At 41.3% G+C, this 23,219-nt stretch overlaps 1 protein-coding gene across 7 annotated transcripts in view; it reads left to right on the top strand.

The window, feature by feature from the left end:
• The window catches only part of esrrb (estrogen-related receptor beta), a 34,651-nt gene that overhangs the window by 2,614 nt on the left and 8,818 nt on the right, over positions 1-23,219 (top strand). For 3 of the 7 annotated variants that reach the window (XM_072457374.1, XM_072457375.1, XM_072457369.1), the window contains 5 exons: positions 2,380-2,445; positions 8,268-8,674; positions 12,290-12,406; positions 17,067-17,234; positions 17,500-17,661. In XM_072457374.1, coding sequence (XP_072313475.1) covers positions 2,380-2,445; positions 8,268-8,674; positions 12,290-12,406; positions 17,067-17,234; positions 17,500-17,661 — 920 coding nt within the window. The remainder of the gene's footprint in view (positions 1-2,379; positions 2,446-8,267; positions 8,675-12,289; positions 12,407-17,066; positions 17,235-17,499; positions 17,662-23,219) is intronic. The other 4 variants (XM_072457376.1, XM_072457371.1, XM_072457370.1 and 1 more) reach the window with 3 other exon arrangements.

The raw sequence follows: 23,219 nt of genomic DNA, 5'->3' as shown, positions 1-23,219 counted from the left end.
CTATTCTAAATTTCATTCAGAGCATGGCCAATTGATTTTGCATGCCCTGAAGGAGAGGGGGATATTTTCCAGAGGCTGAGGTACATGTCTTGTTAGGATAACGGTCTGTGTGTTGATGGCTTTGTTAGCGGAGTGCACTATCCTATCGAGTCAGAATAAAATAATATGGACATATTTTATCAGTTCATTTACATCTTAATGCCAAAGTAAGTGCGGAGGCAGAGAGTTAAAGCAGCTCCAGCTGGGACTGTGCTCCTGAACTATACTAATGCTTATTTTATCAAAACATAACACATGTTTTCAACGTGACAGTTTTCCACTTCACTTTAAGTGAGTAAAAATGTCATTAGACTCATTACACAAAGTGTAAATAATGTCAGTATTTTCGTATTATGTTTGCAATTAATAATAACAATTAATATAATTATTTATATTTGTTTGGTTTCTTTTTATTGTAATTATATATTCTTCACGAATTCCAGTCAATATTATTCTCGGACAGAATTGTCCTTTTTGTTGTTGGAAATGTGTTACTCAAACGCGGGTTTTAATCATAGATGTAGCATTCAAATGTTTTATATTCACAGCTATTGACGTTGATTTTTGAAATGTTTTTTTTAACTAAACACTCTTCTGCATATTTTAAGCCTGATATTTTTCTATTTTGTGATATTACTTGGACGGATTGACTTAACTTCATCAATAAGTTGCTGCTCCCACCAAATACACTTAATTCAGAATTAAGTTTAATTCCAAATTGTTTTATTACATATTATAAACCCCCTTTTTTGTTAAATCCACTCGTGTTGTTTTTTGAGCAGACCTTTTTAAAGTTCTATTACATTTTGTACTGTTTTATTAAAAAGCAATAGCTTTTAAAAAAAATAATCATAATTTAAATTACATTAAAACGTAAGTACACTTAATAATTAAGTTAGGTTTTATTCTCAAATATATTTATAGAAATATGACTTCCTTGTCTTAATTGATTTACTTGGAATTCAGCCTAAAATATTTAACTGAAAATAAGAATATACGCAAATAATGAATAGTGTAGCTGTTCATTTTGTGATTTCTTTATTTGTATAAATAAACACGGTCTTTTCCACATTTCCAAGTAGTTATGATGAAGTCATGTCTCGACTCAGTGCAGTGTCTTTTCCAAATGTTACATGAGCTGATTTTTTAATAAACTTGACTTTGCGGTGCATCATAGGAAATCAGATTAATTTATTGATAATGGCTTATTCAAGGTTTTTTGTAATAAAAATAAAATCCCCCAAACTCTGCAGGCCAAATCCTTTTAAAGTGATTGCGCGCAGCGATGTGACGGGAGCTCTCCAGCACTGGCCTGAGTGTGCTGCTCTTTTCCCTGGCCTCACTCCTCTGTCCTCTCAGCCTCTGTTTGCCTCTCCGTCCTGCCCCTCCGTCCTGCCCCTCCGTCCTGCCCCTTCGTCCTGCCCCTCCGTCCTGCCCCTCTTGTCTGAGAGGATTAGTGGGACAAATGCGCTCCATGTAATTAGCACAGCACCGTTGTAGTGTGCACTCTATAGGCTGACCCCAGGGCTTCCCCAGCACCTGACAATCTTTGCTTTAGTTCAGATCACTTATTATTTCAAACACACAAACAAGTTTGACACATTTCTCCTCTTTATTGTAGCTTTGCACAGGAGCTCTATCTGTTTTATTGTCCAGTGTTGAAGTTACGGTTTGAGCTGTCAGCTTGTGTTGGGTCTTGTCTGTTAAGCGTTGTCATTTTTATAAAACAACTGTGCAATCTCTGAAATGTGCTCATTTATTATATCACAACTTAAACATGCCCATTGCTTTAAAGTAAAGGGTTTGCAATTTCCTTTCATCAAATAAAAGTGTTCATGTATTTGTTAGATCGGCAGAAAACAGTGAGCACACATTGATGAATTAGATTTCAATTTGTTTGACTTCATTCCCGGTCTGCTACTTTAGAGGCTGCAAACGCTCTGCCCGCCTGATTCTTATTAGGTTTCAGAAAACAAGGCGCGGGAATTGCATTAGTGTATCTTAAGTTAAAAGCTCTTTGCTCTTTGACCAAGTGTTTCATTGTTATTGGGGTAATCAGATTTTTGCTGTCTTCATGGAGATGCTATCACGGGCTGGAGGCAGCGGTGGGTAACCAAAGCAGCCGTGCACAGACACTATCCAGATGGGATCAGCTTACGGTAATTTGGTTTCAGAATACATTACCAGAAGAGGCTCCACGCCGCTATGGGCCTGTGGTGGACTGTCCAGTCGTCCCACTCCCGCATATTCTGTACTCTGAGTTGGAATGGGACAATCATCAGAAACATGTTTTACACTGAGTTTGATTCAATTCTGAAACCTTGTTCCTTGTACCAACAGGGCTTTGTCCAATTCATTAGAGAGATTCCTGCGTCCCCTGGCCACGCTGGAGCCCTCTCATTTCTGGTATCTAGTATCATTACTTTTCCTGTAAATATGTCACTCAGCCTCTGTGTGGGGGAGGGGAGCATGTTATCTCACTGCAGGCCAAAGGGATGCACAGACAGGATGTCCACATTTGTGATGCTCTGAGTCCATCGCAAATGAATTCAAAATATATTGTTAGGTTATTTGTTAAATAGCATTAAATACTTTTACACACTATAACTGCAGCATGAAAGCACTGAAAGATATAGACACAGTTCTAGCTCATAAAGGGAAATGCGGGTGGATCTCCTTGTTTTAGAGATGTGCAAAATAGGATATTGCGTGTATTATTGATGATATTTAAACTATTATTAAATTACATTAAAAAGAGAAAAGTCTAGTTTAATCTCCCAAATAAGTGTATATATACTATATATACATACATTCAAACATTGTTATCAAGAGAATTCCAACAAATATTCAGATCTTATTTTAGTCACTATTGCCCACCCTCGTGAGGTCATCCAAAAAGATCTATCATTGTAAAGAAAATAATAATCGGATCCTTCTTGTAGAAGGCTAATACGTACATACGTACCCTTTAGGAGGTGGTAATCCTCACCAACTGTAGTGTAAAGTCTGTGCCACTCACCACAGCAGATGTGTGACTAGTGTGGTGTGTGTGTCGTGGTCTTTCTGTTTGTTATTGTGCCTTTGTTCATTCATTTCACATTTACACTTTAGTTCTCACATTTGCAAATGTGATGTAGGCTGGATAACTATATGCCTGTTTATCAGAAAAGCTCATTGGTATTGAGCGGCCTGCTGTTTGAAAGCTATGTTTCAGAGCAGTAATTGAAATGCAAAATAACATTAGGATCGATGGTTAGCTTTGTTTATTTATGAAATCAATATTGAAACGGTCCGTCACAGCAGCAGCTGTGATTCTCACTGACAGCTTCACCAAGTCTCTGGGCCTGGCAAGAGTGGCACCCACAGTGCACCACTCTCTGCTCCGACTGCTAGTCCTCCGGACATTTGAATCATTTCAAAATAATGACGTGTATGTTTTGAAGTTAGTATAAATCAAACTTAGCTCCTCCCTTTTATCAGCAGCACTTTTCATGTGCAGCGTGTGGTGCAGATGAGTCTGTGTAAAGCACTGTAACAACAGTGCTCGTGGTGAACACAAAGTCCCAGCATCATCAAGCTCAAAGTTAGGCCTGAAATATGGTAATCAAAACAAAGTTGAATAGATTTATCAAATCACAGAAGCTGCAGTTATAAAATCTTCTATGAACATTGTAAAAAGATGGGATTTTTGCTTTAGTTCAGCAAGTAGTGTTTCTGCTTGATGATCTGGTCATGTTTAAAATGTATACTGTGAATTGAATCTTATAACCCATTATAAAATCTAGCTTCAATTACAAAAACAAAAATAATAAATCTATTTTAAATATTTATAATTAAATATAAAATCACTGCATCCTTCTTGAGGAGTTTAAATCTTAGCGATGAGCAGGTCTTGCACGCAGACTGTGAGACAGAGCAAACATTTGCGCTGTGGATTGTGTTCAAATGCTCCATTGTACCTGATAAACCTGTGCTTTTCTGTCTCTTCATTATCATTTTCTTGTATGTCTGTGTTTGTTTGTATTTGGCTTTTTTAATGAACAGGATAATTTATGGCACAAATGGGACAGGCTCTTTGTCTTAAGCAGGTAGTGATTCCCCATAAGGAAAGATTAATGAAGTAATTTCATGCATGATTTTATGCCTCCATCCATTGTGTCCACACCTGCAATACGCACTAGACTATAGTATATTCTATGGAGCACTCGTTTAGTCACATTCTTGGTCTTGTAGCCACTGTACTGTGATATTGGCGCCAGTGTATCAGTTACATATTGGATATTACAGGATAACATTGTGTCCAATATCATTGGCTTTATGTCAGTATTTATTCATGATGCTATAAGATTAAAAGAAAATACTTAAATGTTTTTTGGCTTTGTGTAAAAAGCACAATGTGGAATATGTCCCATTCTTTTTTTTACAGTGAGAAAGATGATCTGTTTTGGTCGCGGCTGTGCCCCTTGACAATGGGCACGTGCTCTTTACTTCCTGAACTGAGCCCATTGTTAGAACTGGATCTGCCCCGAGCGGCCCAGACAGTTTACGTCAGGCACACAGTCGCTCTGCTGCCAGAGGCTGCTGCCAGGGCCGCTCTCAACAGGAAGAGGAGCAGATCAATAGATGTGATCTGTTCTGGAGCTGCTGCTGGAGCTCAGGCTCATGTTGTCGTAGTGGAGTGAGCTCATGGTTTTATAAAGACCACTGCGGCTCGCTAGGCTAAAGCTAAATATAATACTCTCCGGCAGACTGAAAAACTTAATTGCCCAAGCCACAGAGCGGCCTAGTCCCTCAGCTGTAACCCGGCACTAGAATCTAGCCTACGGGCTATTGATCCGGGCTCCGGCCCTCCATTGGTGGGAACACAGGACACTCACTCTGTGTTTGCGCCCTAATGTATCACTTACTGCCTGCTTCCTTCTTTCCCTATTTCATGTCTTCTGGACTGGCTTTTGTTTGCGTCCACATATCGGCACATCATACATCTCTGTCAACTTCTCTTCAGTGTCTGGAATATCCTCCCCTTAAGGGTGGCTATCTTTGCCAGAGCGGGACTAATGAATGGGAAACTCTAAAATTAGGGGCCTCTCCCTCATAGATTAAAATGTGTCCCTGTGGAGTGGGGTTTGCCTCCAACCAAACCACAGCCATCACCTGCTTTTCCACTTGAGCTTTGTGCTTGTGACTGTGCCTCCTAACGCTCACAGCCCATGTGCAGTGAGCCAGTGCAGCACAGGGACATGTGTGTCGTCTCTGGAGGCCACAACCTTTATTCCCTCGACAGTCATTAACCTGGAACCAGGCGTGCTCCATATTTCAGCTGAGTGTCTGAACCTCAATTTCCCCCTTTTTCCCTGGGGTGCGCCGGACCCCACATCCATGCCATTTACATTTCCCCGGAGAGCTCTCACGCCCAGGTGACACACCTCAGTCTGGAGGTATTACTTTGGTTGTAGTTGGTTTGCTATACTCTGTCCATCAGTGCTGTGTGTGACAGTGGCTCCTGAAGAGGGTCAGTGTGGCAGCTAAATGCTGAGGCTGCTGAGAGCAGGTCTGTCAGGAGATAATTGACTTGGTCCTAGCTGCACTGAATCTGGGGCCACTGGTTTTGCAGGACCCTGTGTCCAGGGATCTCCACTCCCATCCGAATCACCATCACCTCTGCTAGAATGCAGGAGACATCTAGGAGAGGGCTATACTTATCAAAAGAGCAGCAGAGGATGTGCATGCCGCTCAGCAGGAATACCTACAAATCGAGTCAATTAGCTCCCGGATGTAACGTGTTCTCACAACACTGTCGTCTAATGTTCACTGCTGAGGAAGTGCTGAGACATGAGGGAAAGGAGCTCTCAGTTCTGTTCAGGAAGTGAAGAGGAGTGTGAGACGAGCCGGCGGATCATTAGGCCGCCTAATCCTGGTCACAGCAGCACCACTGGAATGATATTAGGGATCTAAAATGCAGTTAGGAGAGCCAGGTGGAATCAAATTAAAACCAAACTGCACAGTGTGCGATTGCAGGCCCATAACCCACTACTCAGCATGAATTTTGATGGGTACAAAGGGAACAAAAGGAGGAAGAACAGAAGAGAAAAGAGAGAAAGGGAGATAGTGTATCTTAGACGAGCAGCGCACCTTTGGGCAGCAGACAGCACAATTTGAAATGTTCTTGAGGAAGAAAGGAAGACACAACTATAGATTTTAGAGCATTAGGTCTCAGTCATTTCAGCACACCTTTTCCAAGCTGCCCTCTGTAGCACACAAGCTGATTAGCATGTGGTCCTCACATTGAATTATTTATCAGAACTGTTTTTGCTGTCATACTAGTTAATGCTCTTGATTAATTTCCATGTACAGTTGTAGTTATAGATTTAAATTAGACCAGGCCCATTAGAGATTAGGAATATTTATAGAATTGTTGTAGTCTGTTTGATTAATAACTTTGGTTCACGTGGTTAGTATTGCCCTCGTGTCATTAATCAATGTATGCAGCTTGTTAAAAACATAAGCATAGTCATAGTATAATGTGTCATAGCAGAATGAGTTAAGGGAGCCGGGCTCATACATTTATTATAAATGACCACATAGAGCCGGAGGGGAAACAGTTAAGACACTTATGCAATTATGCTAAGTGTCACCCTGAGGATGCCCTTTGAACCAGGGTTAAGCTTACTCTGAATTTGTGAAATAAAAGCTAAATGAAGCCATCTTCTTCTGCTATGTTTTAATATATTGCCTTTAATAAGCCAAGTGCATGTGCCCTTTGGCACAGGTGCACATATTCATCTAAAATATAGAACATAAAGCAGATGAACACAGAGCCACGCATTCATTTACACACGTGCATTTGGTGCAATTATTAAGTTGTTTCAGACAAGCATAAAATAAATGTATGTTTTTAGTTTATTTGTGCAATGATACACTTGGAGGCATTGGACATTTTACAATCCAAAAACTGTTTTTTTTATTATTTTTTTTATTTTTTATTTCTATTTCACATCATAATAAAAATATTGAGTTTCATTTCTATTGTTGTCCAGATTGTTCAGAGCAAAGATTGATACCACAAGGTCAACAGTTTTAACAGGGGCCATTTTTATTATTTATTTTAGCTGTTAACCTTTTTCAGAATTTCAAGAAGTGGTGGGACCTGGAACTCAGATGAATATACATGACAGCAGGGAGGGAAACCCGGGTCTAATTTGACATGCTGACCCCTATCTCCACAGGCCAGCGAGGCAGGGTGAGAAAATAAGGTTGACCTTGTGACCCCTGGGCCTGAAGCCCTCCATCGCACACCCTTACAATTTAATCAGCCTGGAACAGGAGGCCCTGTGATAGGGGGACAGGCTAGAGGCTCCTCTCAGGTGCTCTGTGATGGACAGCTATCATCCAATCAGGCAAAAAGCGTGAACATCCCTGTGCTGATGCTAAACTCTCATGTCAAATGTGTAAACATTAGCATTAGCTGGCAATATGCTAATGACGCTAATGTGGTAAGGCAAAACTTTGTCTGTCAAGCTGCCACTCACTAGGAGCCTCTGTGCCTGTATTTGCATAAGCCACACCAGGCTCAATTTTGTTAATGCAGGCAAGTGCAGGGGACCTTTGACCTCTGCCACGGTAACCAATGCAAAGAAGTGCGTCTATATGTTCATGTGTAACCTTGCCTTGACTCTAACAGGTCACTGTGTCTACACCACATCTCCAATACACCGAGTATCCATCTCCTCTGCCTGTCCGCTGCTGTAAAATTAGCCCTGGCTCAGTTGATACGTTGTTCTCCCCAATTTTGACTGAAAGGTCATGGAGCAAGTCTTTATCTAGCCCACTAAAATACGGTTAGCATAACAATCCAGCACACAGAAACTGTACTGACCTGACCAAGTATATTTTGACTTTCATCATCATAATGAATCAGATTATTTTGCAACATGCATAACATAAGTCTATACATTCACACAGACGCCATTCAGTTGCTGTGGTGAGTGGCTAAAGAGACACTGAGGATCAATGTCTTATTGGAAAAAACGGGGGGAGGGATGTTGAATGAAATGAGTGATGATGTGTAGAAATACCAGTTCTACACATCAACAAACATCAATCAATACATTTGAAATACATTGAAAAATAATGTCTTCACCTAAGTATTTTAAAACGACTACGACTACAGTAGAGATTTAAACTTTTTTTCCCCTTTTCCCCCCTTGCTTCCCCTCCCCTTCCCACAGGCTGTTGAATAGAATGGCTGCTGATGACCGGCACCTGCCGTCCAGTTGTGGGTCCTACATCAAGACAGAGCCATCCAGCCCCTCCTCAGTCATCGACACAGTCAGCCATCACAGCCCCAGTGGCAACTCTGACGCCAGCGGGGGCTATGTGAGCACCATGAACCACTCCAACGGCCTGGACTCTCCTCCCATGTTCACCCCCGGCGGGCTCGGCCCAGGATCCTGCCGCAAGCGTTACGATGACTGCTCCAGCACCATCATGGAGGACTCGTCTATTAAATGCGAATACATGTTGAACTCCCTTCCCAAGAGGCTGTGTTTGGTCTGTGGAGATATAGCCTCTGGGTATCACTATGGAGTGGCCTCATGTGAGGCCTGCAAAGCCTTTTTTAAAAGGACAATACAAGGTATACTTTATGATATGAGAAAGCCATTACACACACACAAACACCTTATAGTAAGAACATGTGGTAATAGACCAGCCGATACAATACAAGCTCAGCACAAAGTCGATTAATAAGTCACATAGTAACTATGTGGAGTAGAGTCAGGATGAGTGTAGACCTGGGAGGACGTTTTTTTTTTCAATCCCTGTCATGTTTCCTCTGTCTTCAGGCAAGGACTTGAGTGAGTGCCTATCAGAGGCTTGATGTGGAACAGCTTCTTATTAGAGAGGCCCCACCAAGTCATCTGGAAGATTGAGACTGTTGTACTTTGAGGGAAAGCAGCATAGCAACTGTTGGGACCTAAGTGCTACAAAACACCAAAAACAATTCCTACACCGAAAGAAAATACAGATTAATGTGACTTAATGTTCAAATATCAAAGTTTCACAAGCCCAGCATATGTCCTTCAGTATTTTCAGAAAATCTTCATGAACAGATCATGTTTGGACTGTTTCTCTGATAGGTGTTGATTTTGGCCCTCATGGCCCTATCAGCTTTAGACAGTCTATGTACCTTTTTGCAGACAAACAACAGCATTAGGCCAATCCTCATGTTTGCTCATGCTGCCATCAGCAATCCTCTATTGAAAAAAGATGAGCATTTTTTTCGCAGAATCAAGTAACATAACAAGGCCTTTGTTTCCTCAGTCATCGTACACTGACACTCACAATAGTAGAAAAAAAAACTTAAGTGGAGCTACGGCCCAAACAATTAAGTCAAAGGTACACGCAATAAACATAGAAAGCTCCGCCACACTTTGTATTGTCGATTCAAAGTCCCTCTTTCTCTTCTTGGAGGGTTGCCTGTAATGGAGCTAATCTGCCGTCGTTTGTCTGAGCCACAGGAGTTTTGTCAATAACAATCAGCGTTTGGAAAGTGTAATTAAGGCCGAGGCTTTTCATTAGGAAGAGGGGAGGGGGCTGTCTCCAGGGACGGCCATGCCAATTAGAAACTCAGGCACGCGTCGCCGGGTAATTTCAGGGAAAGGAGGGGAAAAACCCAGGACTTCTTTAGATTGGAGAGGGACCCTGCTGCTGCTTCAGAGGAGAGCAAGAGAGGCTTAATGGCATAATAATCAGACCAGGGTCCAAGACTAGGAAGGCAGGAGGACGCAAGCCCTGTTTGGGGGAGGTGTAAGCGTTACAAAACTGATGAAAAGAACAAGCATGAACAGTTGGATGGAGAGTTCTTGAGGATGAGAGTGCTGCTGATGAGAAGTGATTTATTAAATGAATAATAAAGTCATCCAGGGTGGAGTTACAGACAAGTCTCTGTAATGAGAACAAATCAGTCATTATCACAAAGACTCTAAAGTATAGGCAGCATTTTTACTTTTTACTTGTGTTTCTGATTCATCCACCGTTCCTTTTCAATAGTGAATATCCATCTTCCAGCACTTATTCATTCAGAAAATGCCCCTTGAACCCTCACATGAGGATAGTTACATTAGTCAAGGCTAGGTCTAAATTAATGTCAGCCCTGATGCCCATCCATCCTGGATGTAGCACTCTGACCGCTCCCTAATCATAGCCCCATCCCTGGACTTCTCCTGTGCCACCAATCAAAAACATGCGAGTGCGTTTTCTTCCCATTTTGAACCCAAGTGTAAAATTGGTTGAAAGCAACTGAACTCTTTGGCCTTCTTTTATATGAAGTAATAGACCTTGACAGAAAGCCTGTAAAAGTCACTTTAGATTTTGATGAGAAATACCTGCCATTTTAGTGTAATTTACTTACAAGACCTGACTTTCCCCCCTGTGCCCTGGCATGGGTCCTGAGAAGCCATAAAATAGATTGAGACCGATACTTATCAAGAAAAGAAGGAGGGAAATCTTTTTCTTCTCTTTTCTCAATTAGGTTATTGGTAACCATAGCATAACCTCTAACAATGGATAAGCATGCAGTGGGCAGGAAGTCAAGGGGATTCTTTGGTCTAAACTGGTTTAATGGGAGAATATTTCAATAAGAAGCACTTAAAGGTGCACTGTGTAACTTTCCTGATGATGGCTCTGCTTACGATGTTATTGCTTTCCCTGGAATAAGATAGTTCTAATTCAAGGTATTTTTTTTAAGCAATAAAACACCTGTAATTGGAGGAAATGCAGTTTAATGCCCCTTTAATGCCCCTGCCCCAGTAAAGTTACATTGTGCATCTTTAAAGCTAACCAATCTAACAATGGTTAAATATATGAAAAGATATTCACAAATTTTACCAAAATAATCTGACATTAAATGTAATGTATACATCTAGTTGTTTATTACTCTGATGTTTACATTGCTCTACAAATGATGATGCCATTATTATATTCACTTTACTCTGTAACAACAGAGAAAACAACCAGAGGAAAGCCAATCAGAGCTCATCAGCCGCTTCCCTCACACCTTTATTTACCCCAATCCCAAAGAGATGAGAGGAATTAGCATAATGATTTCTATCACAGATATAAGATGGAATTTCTAATTATTTATAACAGCTTGGGACCTCCGTCTTGATCTGTCCAATACTGTTAACATAATTGCATAAGTTGTCAGAGGGTTTGTCGAGCGATGCCAGTGGAATATCACTCGACTTTCTGTTACTTCTAATGTTTACTACTGTCACACAATGTAGTAAATATGGTCTGGGCACATTTTGATATATACACTGAAACTCCTCATTATATTTGAATACATAAAATCAGTATAAAGTGCAACATGATTTCATAATACAATAAGAAAGACTTAGATGATTAATGTCAAACCTTAATATCTGCAAGCCAATTGAAAAGGAAGATAATTCAAATTCCTACGTCGAAGCCTCTATTATACCAAATCCCTTTTACTGAAAAGGCCTGAAGTCAGTGAAATGTGGGGAATCAGACGGCAGCGGAAGAATATCTGTGCCTATTACTGATGCAGGGGCGCACTGGAGACAGCTCTTTTATTGTGGAGCAATGAAACTCTTTTTCATTGGAGTCAGACGTTGCAGCTGAATAATGCATCAGGGCCCTCGCCGGTGCTCTATGTAAATAGTCAACAATGGCAACAGCGGTAACAACAGGTATGGGTTTGCCTCAGTATTATGTAAAGTGGTCCGAGGCGCATGTCCGGCTTTCTCCTCCGGCTATTGTGGCTTTAGCTGAACCATCGGAGTGGAGGGTACAGGAGCTGGACAGAATACATGAACGCGCCCGCTGTCCGCTGAAGGGTTAGCCGGGTTTTAAACATTCATCAAAGAAGTTATGTTTTGGCTCTTTTTTGTAGTAGGGTTAGTCGGTAAATTACTATATGTCAGGAAAATGGCAAAACAGATTATTTTATTAACCTCCACGTAATTCAAATCTTTACATTTCCCCATGAAATTTCCCCATGTGGGATAATAAAGGAATATCTTATCTTATCTTATCTTATCTTATTTCTTTATTGGGTTGTTCCTTTTGCTGCTGCTATACTTTTAATACTAGACATTTGCTTTCAATGTAGAAAGGAAGTGAAAAAACAAAACCCATTCATCACACACAACAAACACTAAATATACTGTGAAATATCCTTGCCAGATTCCCCCTCCCCTCTAACGTCTTTCTCCTTCACTCGCAGGTAACATAGAATACAGCTGTCCGGCCACAAATGAGTGCGAAATCACAAAAAGAAGACGCAAATCGTGTCAGGCTTGTCGCTTCATGAAATGCCTAAAAGTGGGGATGCTAAAGGAAGGTAAGAAGAGCTCTTTCTTTCACCATGTTGGATTCTAATTTATAGGTGTATGTTTGGTCAAATTACAACACCAACAGCCTCGCAACATTGTCACTTTAATTCTTTAATCTCCTGGGCTTAAAATGCAGTGATTGGTTGCAGTGCCTTAGTTAAAAAAGCAGTCAATTAACATTGACCGCTCAGAATAGAATCTACAAAAGCCATACCAGGGATGACAATGGAGCGTATCTGTAATATTGTGAGCTACTGACAATAAATATGAAAGCATTTAACGACCAGTAATACTATACCATGAGATTTGGATGACTATTTTACTAATATTCCATAACCATGAGTGTGTCCTCCCACCAGCACTACAGCGGTAAATAATGTGCAGTTGAGTCGGGGACAGAGAAACGCTGAATAGGTTGATCGCTCTGTCTGAGTAATAGAAATGTAACCTTAGTCCTCCTGGAAGGGCTCAGGCCAGGTCCCCCAGCACACGCACCGGTCTCAGCTCTCCTCGGAATATTGATCCGCTAACTGTTTTTTTCCGAACATCTCAGCTCTCTTCCTGTGGATGTTTTTTTAAAGTCACGCCAGCGGGGAATTCTGTGACAATTAAACATGCTTGCGATGGATTAGTCTGGCTGTCCTCCTCCTCCTGTCCACATGGCCCTGAAACCCCCAGAGACACCTCTGGGAAGCACCTCTCCATTCTCTTTTACCAGATTGCATTGCACTAGTGGTTTTTCAGCAGCCTCACTCGGACGCACTGTCTGCTCCTGTCGAAAAGCTGGGAGAAATGAATAATGAAAGATGTGTGGCTTGGGGTTAAGTGGTGTTATTACATTTATTCAAACCTCTAGGGGAGCTGAAAGAGAATTTGTTGCTTTTTGCTTCCTTAAATTATTGGCAGGATGCTTAGAGACATGACGTGACTTGAAAATGTCTTTATCCTTTCAACCAATCAAGGAATCTCACTCGTTATTTGATTTTGAGACACATTTTTCTTCTTTTTTTTAAATGAATAACCTACTTCAAAAGAATTTATTATTATTATTTATATACTGAATTCGGACCAAAAGCCACAGCCTTAGCCCGTGTGGATCGTCACCCAGTAACAGAATCCCCCGTAGCTAAAGCTAAAGCCTGAAATATGGAGAAATCACATTATCTGATGAAAAATGTATGTCAATATATCATCTCGGAAAATAAGAGACAACAAAAATACAGTTTATATATGAATGACCAGTGTCAGGTGAGTGTAAAATGAGTGTAAAACTTAGAATACGCTAAGCCCAGTCAATTCTGCACTCTTCAACAGCACAGAGAGAGAATAAGAATGCTTCTGCTGGACTTTTGTAATTGTGCCCTGTATTTTACTTAAATTCAGCCAGCATCAGATGAAGTACGGTAGTGTTTCTTACTGTAGGTTGATGCTCATGAAGCCGGCAGCTCCCCTGAGAGAAAGGGCCACTGCTCATGTGACCCAGGTTACCACCGACTTCCAGTACTGTAGAAAGGTCACATTGTGTCTCAATGGAAAATGACCTAATTATAACTTTACAGCAATATCGGTAGTGTTACACCGCTCGCATATGTCTTATATGAAGTTAGCTGGGAAATAGTAGTGAATCGTGGACTACGAATATGCGTAGTTTTAACATTAAGTGCAGTACACTATGGTAAACAAGAAAAAGAGCAGAGTCTTGGAGGAGTGGCTGTACTATCCTGACTGTATAAAAGAGGAAGTGATCAATAGAAGAATCAAATGTCAGGGGCAACAGGTTTTTCCTCAGATCAATGGAAACGGATCAGGGCTTAGAGCAAGAGAGAAGACAAGATACTATTGAGAGATTACATTGACATCATTCAGTGGCAGTTACACTGAACCGACTTCCTTTATCCCTTACTGCACAGAGCCTGTTCCCTCCCTCACACAATGACTATACATTTTTCTGCAGATTTGAGCATCTCACACATCTGAATTACAGCCTCCATTTTAATAGCTGCCTGAACATGATGTTGTTCACTGGGGATCTTGTAGCTAACCTGTAAACGGAGCATGTGCCAGAGGTGTCACTATGGCAGCCCGGGGGTCAGCGGGTGAAGCGGGGGGCAATGCGTGACAATTTTTCCACTCCCCTTGTTCATCACCCATCGTGATTAAAAATGCTGTCACACACTTCAAGCATGCAAAGCTGGCCAGAGAGGCCCTTTGAAATAGTGCTGATGGCAGTTTAGCCGGGAAGCTTCCTTGAAAGGCAAGGTTCACCATGCCTTACCATGTGGCCTTCTGATTTTCCCAGCTAAAATAGGGTCTGGCTAAGCCCCCTTTGGCATTGCCAACCATCCCAGACATCCTGACACTTTCCCCAGGGAGAGACATCAGAACAGGTGAGAGACTCAAAATAAGGACCCCTACCGCGGTCAGCCGCACAAAGTGAGTGAAGACAGCCCCTTTTGTAGACGAGTGCTTGGAAGGGGATTATTATTGTTTTTGGAGAGAAAGAAGAGCCCGGGGTCAGCTGGCCCTAGCCCCCGCCCTGGGCCAGTGATAATCCGTGCATAAATGCCAGCCGCCTTGGCCACAAGCCCTCTGTCCCAGCAGCCCGCTTTGAAGAGATGACACCCGAGCTCAGCCTGCTCCCATGGTCCCACTGTAGCGGCCCATAAAGCACTGACATGAAGTGGTACGCCACTCTTTTCACACATTTATAAGACACCTACTGTTTACTCTGGAGGGAGCCAACCACTCAGAGTCAAATCACTTAAAGCTGTGAGAGCCAACAAAGGGACATTTGAACCTCACAAAGACTTCTTTAAAACCCTAGCCATGGCACGCAGAAGCAGTCAATGAGTCTGCCTCTGCTTTTAATCAGTGGTTCCTCCCTCTGTGTCTGTCCTGTTGCACAGTAAAATGAGACAGGTTAGTGCCAGGCTTTAATTCCTGTCAGCATCTGTTAATTATGGCCAGGACTATTCTAATTAAAAGAGGCACCCATCTACCTTCAGCAGTGGCTTTACACTGGGCTCACATAGCCCCATGACGTGACTAGGTGAGGGGAGCAGTGAGGACACAAGACATCCAGGAGAGTCAAGTCTCCAGTTTAAAGCCTTATCTTTAAACTAAAGCAGAAGAATATGAGGCAACATACACAAAGAGAATCATTGATACAAAGTATTGTCGAACCATTTTCCGTTTTACTTGCATGTGCACATGTGTACAGGGAGCTCCTTCTACTTGCTGGAAAGACTCAGTTGGGAATTGGGCATAATTGGGTTAGTGGGTTGTCAGTGTCAGGAAATTGAAAGACAATTCTAATCAGATTTGAGTTTCAAGGGAATCAAATTATTTCTGGTAGTGTAAGAAATCGTTGCCGTTACATATCATTGAGTGTATTTTCAAAGTTATCTCAACTCATTACATTGACCAAAAATAGTCCAAATGTACAGTACTGTGCCCGCTCTGTCCCCGCTGCTGTGGTGCTGTACTGCGCGACCTCTATCCAGCGCATGGGACACTTCCAAACTCATCCATTCCAAGAGCACTCGCTGATGGGCAAATTGTATTAGGCTCATTTGCAGTGGCTACACAATGCCCCGGTTTGACACCATTCTCCCTGTTATAAAGTGATGAAACCATCAAGGAAGTGCTGCGCTGCCCCTGCCGCCGCTTGCTCAGAGGACACGGGACGCTGACAAATTAACTCCTCCTCCACCAGCAGCATTACACTCAGGCTTCTCTCATCCACCTTTTAGTATTCAATTTGTTTAGGAGGTTACATTATGCACACAAGGCAAATTGAAAAGGATTCTCCCTCTTGACAGATTAAGATATCAGGCTGCGCTGAAGCTGTACAGTCGAATATGGAGGTACAGGATAGAGACATTTGCATAGCATTACATTAAATAACAAAATACCTGCCTCGCCGTATCAAATAAACAGAACAACATAGAGACATATTTTAACAATGTTGAAAATTAATACAAGAGAAAAGACATCCAAATGGAAACATCCTTATCAAATAATGAGATAATAAATAACTTATGTTATGATGAGGCTGGTTTGACATTTACAGTATCAGTGTAGGACATGGCCTTTAGGTGTGGTTGGGCGTGATAAGACTGCGGTGCTCCTCCAGTGAAAGAGGGGTGAAATAAGGCTGTTTTATGGGAAAGCAATACCCAGGTATCTCTGCGCAGAATGACAGCAGAATACAGGGCGCATTGTGCAGTGGATACCAAAGCCCCTAAGCGTGGACATACACACAAACACACGTCCCAAAATGCATGTAAGTGGCAGCTGATTAGTATGCAGTCTGCCTCACCCCAAAAGCTAAATAATTAGAGGGCCAGTCTGTGAGATCAGTGACCCCACGTTAAATATTCATATGTTTAGACCTGCTCTGGGCTCAGCTGTGTCACACTAGACCGGTCAGGCCTGGACCACATATGGGAGGACAGCAGTGCTTCTGACACGTCCACACACACTCGCACATCCATGAATTCTATAGCTCAATAGTTGCCGTGTTCGTAGCATTTCTGTATATTGAATATTAATTTAATTGTGTAGTTAAATTAGACATGAATCACATGCTTATATTCTGGCAATTGACTTTTGACTGTTGACATATTTTATCATAACTAATGATCTGTTCTGTCTTTTCTTCCCCAGGCGTGCGTCTGGACCGTGTGCGAGGGGGCAGACAGAAGTACAAACGGAGGCTGGACGCAGAGAACAACCCATACCTGGGGTTGACACTCCCCCCTCCCACCAAAAAGCCTCGTGAGTACTGCCCATTGTCTCCCACCTCCGCCGTCCCGCTGCCAGGCCAGCAAGCAGGTAAAACTATAGGACCTTCCCAAGACAGACTCATGCCCCCTTCTTTGGACACAAATGTAGGCCAAGCTCTGATCAAGGCTGGAATATGAGAATAAAGTTAAGATAGAGGCCACTTGTGTGTTGTAACTTTAATAATTTTGTCAGTGATTCTAGTTAAATCTGGAGGATAAACACAACAGAATTGCCTTTAATAATAGCTTATATATATAAGGGCTTTTAAAGTACCTTATCTTTAATGTTCTTCTCCGTCACTGTCTGTTCTCAGTCACAAAAATAGTATCGCACTTACTGGTAGCCGAACCAGAGAAGATCTATGCCATGCCAGACCCCACCATGCCAGAGAGTGACATCAAGGCGCTAACCACACTGTGTGACCTGGCAGACCGCGAGCTGGTCGTCATCATTGGCTGGGCCAAACACATCCCAGGTATGAACTATTTTTACATACTGAACATATTTTTAGACTCATAGCTGTTCAGAAAACAAACAGCATATATCTAAAGTCCTTGTATAAACTAAAGAGGGACAACATGTGTTGTAATCAAGGGATTTAGAGCAAAGTTGGGCTCTTGCCCAATCAAACAACAGATCATAGCACACACATTTATGCACACAGACACGGCCTCAGGTGCACACACAGTGAATTATTGATGGACATAATCATGTTTCTTCCTTGGCCCTAACACATTCTGATGGACAAGGTGTTAGGTTAGAAGTGGCTGTTGAATTAAGGATACAGCACCTCACGTCAGCAGAGATTTTTTTTGCAAGAGCTTTGTTCTGATTTTGACACAGGATATATTGTTTAGACCCTGTTTTTGCAAGCCAGGCAAATTCCGCTTGATCTTGCTCTTGACCTCCATAAGTCTATAACATTAAAGTGCAGCCAGTATACGGGAGTAACAAAGTAAATGAATACGCCCCTCAGTGGCTCCTCCATAACCTCTACCTCTCATCAGCATACAGTATATTGGACAGTCACAAGTGTCAGCAGGGAAAATGCACTTACAGGCCACCTCTTTCACACAAACGGACAGCACAAATAATGCTCCTTCACTTATTTAGGGAAAGGGGTGGACTCCAGCTGACCTCAGGGAGGTGGATTTTGTACTGAAAAGGTTTTAGAGCTCTTCTCAGAAGGAGGCTATTAATCAGTACATATCTGATAGTAAGGAGATTAGCCCAGGATGTGCCACTGCGCTGTACCTTACTCGGCTTGGATCACTGCTGGGATCTCTCCCGTGGCCCTGCATCGTCAGCACGGCCAGAGTTTAAACAAGAGGCTTACTCAGGACTGGATCACTACTGACCTGATAACACTCACTCTGACCCAACATTACACAGGTGATACACATGTGCCAAAGCAGCTGTTTGCTGCTATACTTCTCTACAATAATAAACGCAGCTCTAAACACATTTAAATGTGGTACGTTTGTCTGCCACAGGTAATCTAAGGCTAAGCAGTGATGTAAGGCTCATTAGTGCAGATCAGTCATGTAACAATTAAATTCTCCCCTTTCAAGGTTTTATTTCACCAACAATTTACAGGTAAACAAATATAGAAAAGATAGACTTTTCATTTATTATGTAACTTTGTGTGTCAGTATGAAGACGTGTGTTAATCAGATTAGAGTAATGCTCTATGTATTGTACCATGGATATCATCACAGCCGTAATAAGCTTTGTCCCAGAGAGTGGGTCGATAATGATCACTAACCCAAAACCTGAGGCAGTAAGTCTGATTGCCTGTCCTGAGTGTGGACAATGTGCTGCACATGCAATTTGATATCACCAGATTTTAAGTAGATTATAGAGTGATGGGATTGTGTGTGTCATTTATTGTCCACAGCCTACATACAAGAGGAAAGTTGGTGCATGACAGATACAGTGGTTTGGTGTCCCTGTGGAGCAGCCTGCATGAGGACAGTAGGTGTCCTCTGGCCATGAAATGGCTGCATAATTGAGTTGTACATGGCTGAACCTGATCAGAGACGGTTCACTGGTTGAGTGAGACTCCATAGCACTAACACTCTATGCACCAGCGGTACCTCAGGGCAGTCACCACTCACTGTCTGCTGTACTTCTCCCTCATCTGCTCTAGAACAAGGAAGGAGAGTGGGAAAGGGCTGATTACATTTTGATAGATTTTTGCAGCCTTAGGCAGCAGAATTAAAAAGATTAACAGTTCATTATGAAATAGACCACATTGATTAGGCCATTGACAGATGGGCCGATACCCCAAGTCCAAATGTAACAATTTAAATGTCATGGAAATTGGCACTTACCTTCTCTCAATTGGTTTTTAATTCCCCCCTGTTCTATACTAATATTTATGGTCATTTTGAGAAAATCTGTTCATCAGAGAGTGTAAAGTTATGCTTTGTCAGTGTTAGCCAGCTTAGTGCAGATAGACAAACTCACAAGAGCTTGTTCAGGAACACAAATACATTTGCAAATATGATCAGGTGTAACGTGTATCTATACAAGACAGAGCTGTAAAAAGAGTTCTTAAGCACTTTTGACAGAGCCTTGATTAATGTATAAGTAGTGTAGACACTTGTCACTGCTCCAAATAGCTCTGTGAAAAAGACTTGACTTGCCTGAGGCCCAGGGTCATTAGAGGCCGTGTTAAGAGAACGCTGACAGATGGCTTGTTGCTCCTGAGGTGTAAACAACCTTTGACACACATAGGCCCACAGACATATACACCTATGCACCTCTAGTCCCTGTCCGGCCTTTAAAGCAGGACTTCTCTGTCCGCACAGTTCTAGTTTCTGTGCACTAAGACATGGGTGCCTTTTATGGGAGATTTCTGGAATGATCATCTGTTCCAACGGTCAAAAGACTGATTTTATACCTTTTTTCCCTGCGACTGGACGGTAGCTCGTGTGTGCCTGGTCCCGTTCCAGAATCTCAGGCTGCAGTGTTTTCAGTTGGGAATTCAGTGAAGTCTAAAGGGCCAAGCAAACATTGACATTACACCTCTGATGTTTTTCTCCTACACAAAAAAAAACATTTTTACACTGGCATTTTTGGCATGATATTTAGATACAATTGAAGCCTGTGTCATTCCAGTGTCCAGTTCTCTTTTTCCTTTTGACTTTCAGATCAGTCCAGGGTAATATCCTTGTTTACGGCTGTATGTGTTTATCATGTCCATTTTATTGTATTTCTCATCAGCCGTGCTCTTGACAGACAACAACATCCTGGCGTGTTGTTAGCGCCGTTAAGACGACACCACAGCTCTTGTATGTTGTCTTGTTTTCGTCAGTCCCCGACTCCCACACACACCTCCAGCCCCCTCCTCACCCCCATCCCCCTGTGGGGCCCCGTTTTCTCTTTGCCATTAAATTGTGAAATCTACTTACTGTGTTGCCAGGCTGATCCCGCTCAAGCTGCGTAATCTCCTTGTAATAGAGTGTGAATACTGCCCAGCAATAAATCAGCACCTCATCAGCGTACTTTATTAAATATATATACCAACAGACAGCTCTAGTATATTCAATTTACTTTCTGACGTAGGCTCCAACACAGGAGATAAAGATAGATTGAGTAATCAGGTGCATGCTAAAGCCCAAACCTGAGCAGGAGGTAAAGAGAGGAAGATTGAGACGGGGCGTGTTGATGGGGCTGACAGGGTTTAGACACAGCACTTAAGTTATGACAGCTAGTTTACTAAACTTAACTGCTCAATCTGGTATTGTCATTGTCACGCATAACTAGTTTGGGTAAAAAGGTGTAAATTAAACAATGTACAATCTTAAGTAGCTGGGCCGCAACGATTAATCGACTAATTGCAACTCGTCGACTATAACAAAAAAAAAGGTTTTAAATAATTGTTATTTGGACTACCGTATATAGAATCTAAACAGACATTGGAATTATAAAATCAAAATGCATAGAAGAATCATCAATATTACATTTTTCATACATATTCCATAATTCACCCTTTATTTTGTTAAAAAAATGTTTTAAAAAGAGTCAAAGTACAATAGAAATAATTGTTTGACTAATCGGCTTTTTGAAAGAATATCACTGACTAGTCAACTACTAAAATAATCATTAGTTAAAGTAGGCTGCATCCTTTATTTGAGGCTTTGCAGATGTCCTCCCCATTAACAATATTTTTTTCATGCGAAACCCCTTTTTTACGTACAACCCACAGTAAAGTAGATATAATATAATATCAAAGCGTTTAGAAATTTATTTTTGTACTGAAATCACGGCATTTGAACACATTTCTCGATAAACGCTCAGCAATGGCTAAAACTATTCAGCGGTTATTATTAATGGATCTTTAATGAGAAAACACTGTGCTCAGTTGTGGAATAAAACACAGTGAAAAATGCTCTTTTGAATACAGAGGGAAGCCAGTCAAATGTATAATGCCTGATTTTCCTTCTAAGTTGTGCGTCCACAGAGCGCCACCCCTCATTAGCACTGCGGCGTGATGGCAGCGCAGATAAATTATGTGTAATTACGGCCTGATTAAAGCCAGATTCATCTTGGTCTTTGGGGCTAAACAGAGATATGTAACATCGATATAGGACTGGGGGGGCTCGCTCGGGGGAGGGGCTAAACACTTCCTCGCAGAAGGTCAGGAGGTCACAGGGTGCAGATTAAAACAAGAGGATTACAGCGTTTACAGCCTCAATGTTCACAGGCTGCCACTCGAATCGCCCATTCTTCAGCGCCTTCAATAAGATAATGGGCTAGTTATCATTCAAGAAGGAGACAGATAGTGGCTGTGTAAGTGAGCTCAGGGCGACGTTAAAAAAAGGTGAAGTCCTTCCTCAGGCAGTGTAGTTTGTATTGATGAGCTTGTTGTGAATGGTAAAAGCAGTCGTGGTGTCATCAAATATGTGTCCAGGGAAAAGGGCAAACTGAGCTGTTTGTGTTTATACATGTGGCCAGACTTCAGCTCAAATTATTTATGTCAAGCACAGCAATATATTACTAAGCGGCTATTGATTGGGTGCTCCTGGTGCTGTCATGTGAAAGGAAAATAAGTCATACACGCTTGTTTACCTATGACAAAGAGAAGACAAATGTGTTGTTGTTGTTGTTTTTTTTACATTTTACATAGATTTATCGCTCATCTTAGATTTAATAGAAGTAAAAAGTACTAAAGTAAAAGTGCTGTATGCGTATGACAGGTTTTTTATGATTTTAAAATTTTGAACCTGTTGTAAATATAAATTATGACCATATAATCATTACACCAATGAAGTAGCTACTGTATTTGTGGAGAACAGTTCTGCGAAAAAATCTGTAGAAAGGAAGTGACATCATACATTCGTTCCATCCAAAATGTGTGCATAATCAACACAAAAGAAACTACTTTTTTGATCCTCTAAAGTTTAGAGGGTCAACAAAAAGATGCGCTCACATTTCTTTAATGGTCAAAGTTATAAATTGTGACTTTAGTCTTTTGGTCTCTATTACAAACAGGAAGTAAAATTATAAACCTAAAAAATGTGTTATTCTGGGATTAAAATGTATATAATTTTTAGCTAAATTTAAAATATGTTTATCTTAAATGCATTTTAGTTCAATGAATCCAACCTGTCATAGAGACTTTTATTCAAATATATAGGTGTCTGCACCTTTTTCTTTAGGTATTACATTTTCAAACCGGACTAAAAAGTAGAAGTATACTTTAAATGGTTTGAGTTTTTTTTTAGTAAGTACACGGTCACATCCTGCTCAAATATTTTGTTCCAGCCCAAACTACGAGCAAACAAAAAGATATACACAAAATTCACTTGAAAAATTTGGAAATTGATTCAAACAAAATTCGGCACAATTCTTTATCAATATCACCACATTTAACACGTTTACAGCTCTCAAAATCTGTGTGAAATACTTTAAATTTGTACTCTTGATGTACATTGTTAAACAGGTTCTTAAGTATAAGTAGAAAATACAAAAATCTACTGAATGTACAAAACTGAGTACTGTTACTTCTTCAGCCACTGGTTCTGT

Source organism: Eucyclogobius newberryi, unplaced genomic scaffold, assembly GCF_026437365.1.
Source record: "Eucyclogobius newberryi isolate DKJ021-1_F unplaced genomic scaffold, fEucNew1.0.hap1 SCAF_21, whole genome shotgun sequence".
In the NCBI taxonomy this organism is placed as follows: Eukaryota; Metazoa; Chordata; class Actinopteri; order Gobiiformes; family Gobiidae; genus Eucyclogobius; species Eucyclogobius newberryi.
Note: the sequence above shows the minus strand (reverse complement) of the source record. Positions and strands in the feature narration are given on the sequence as shown.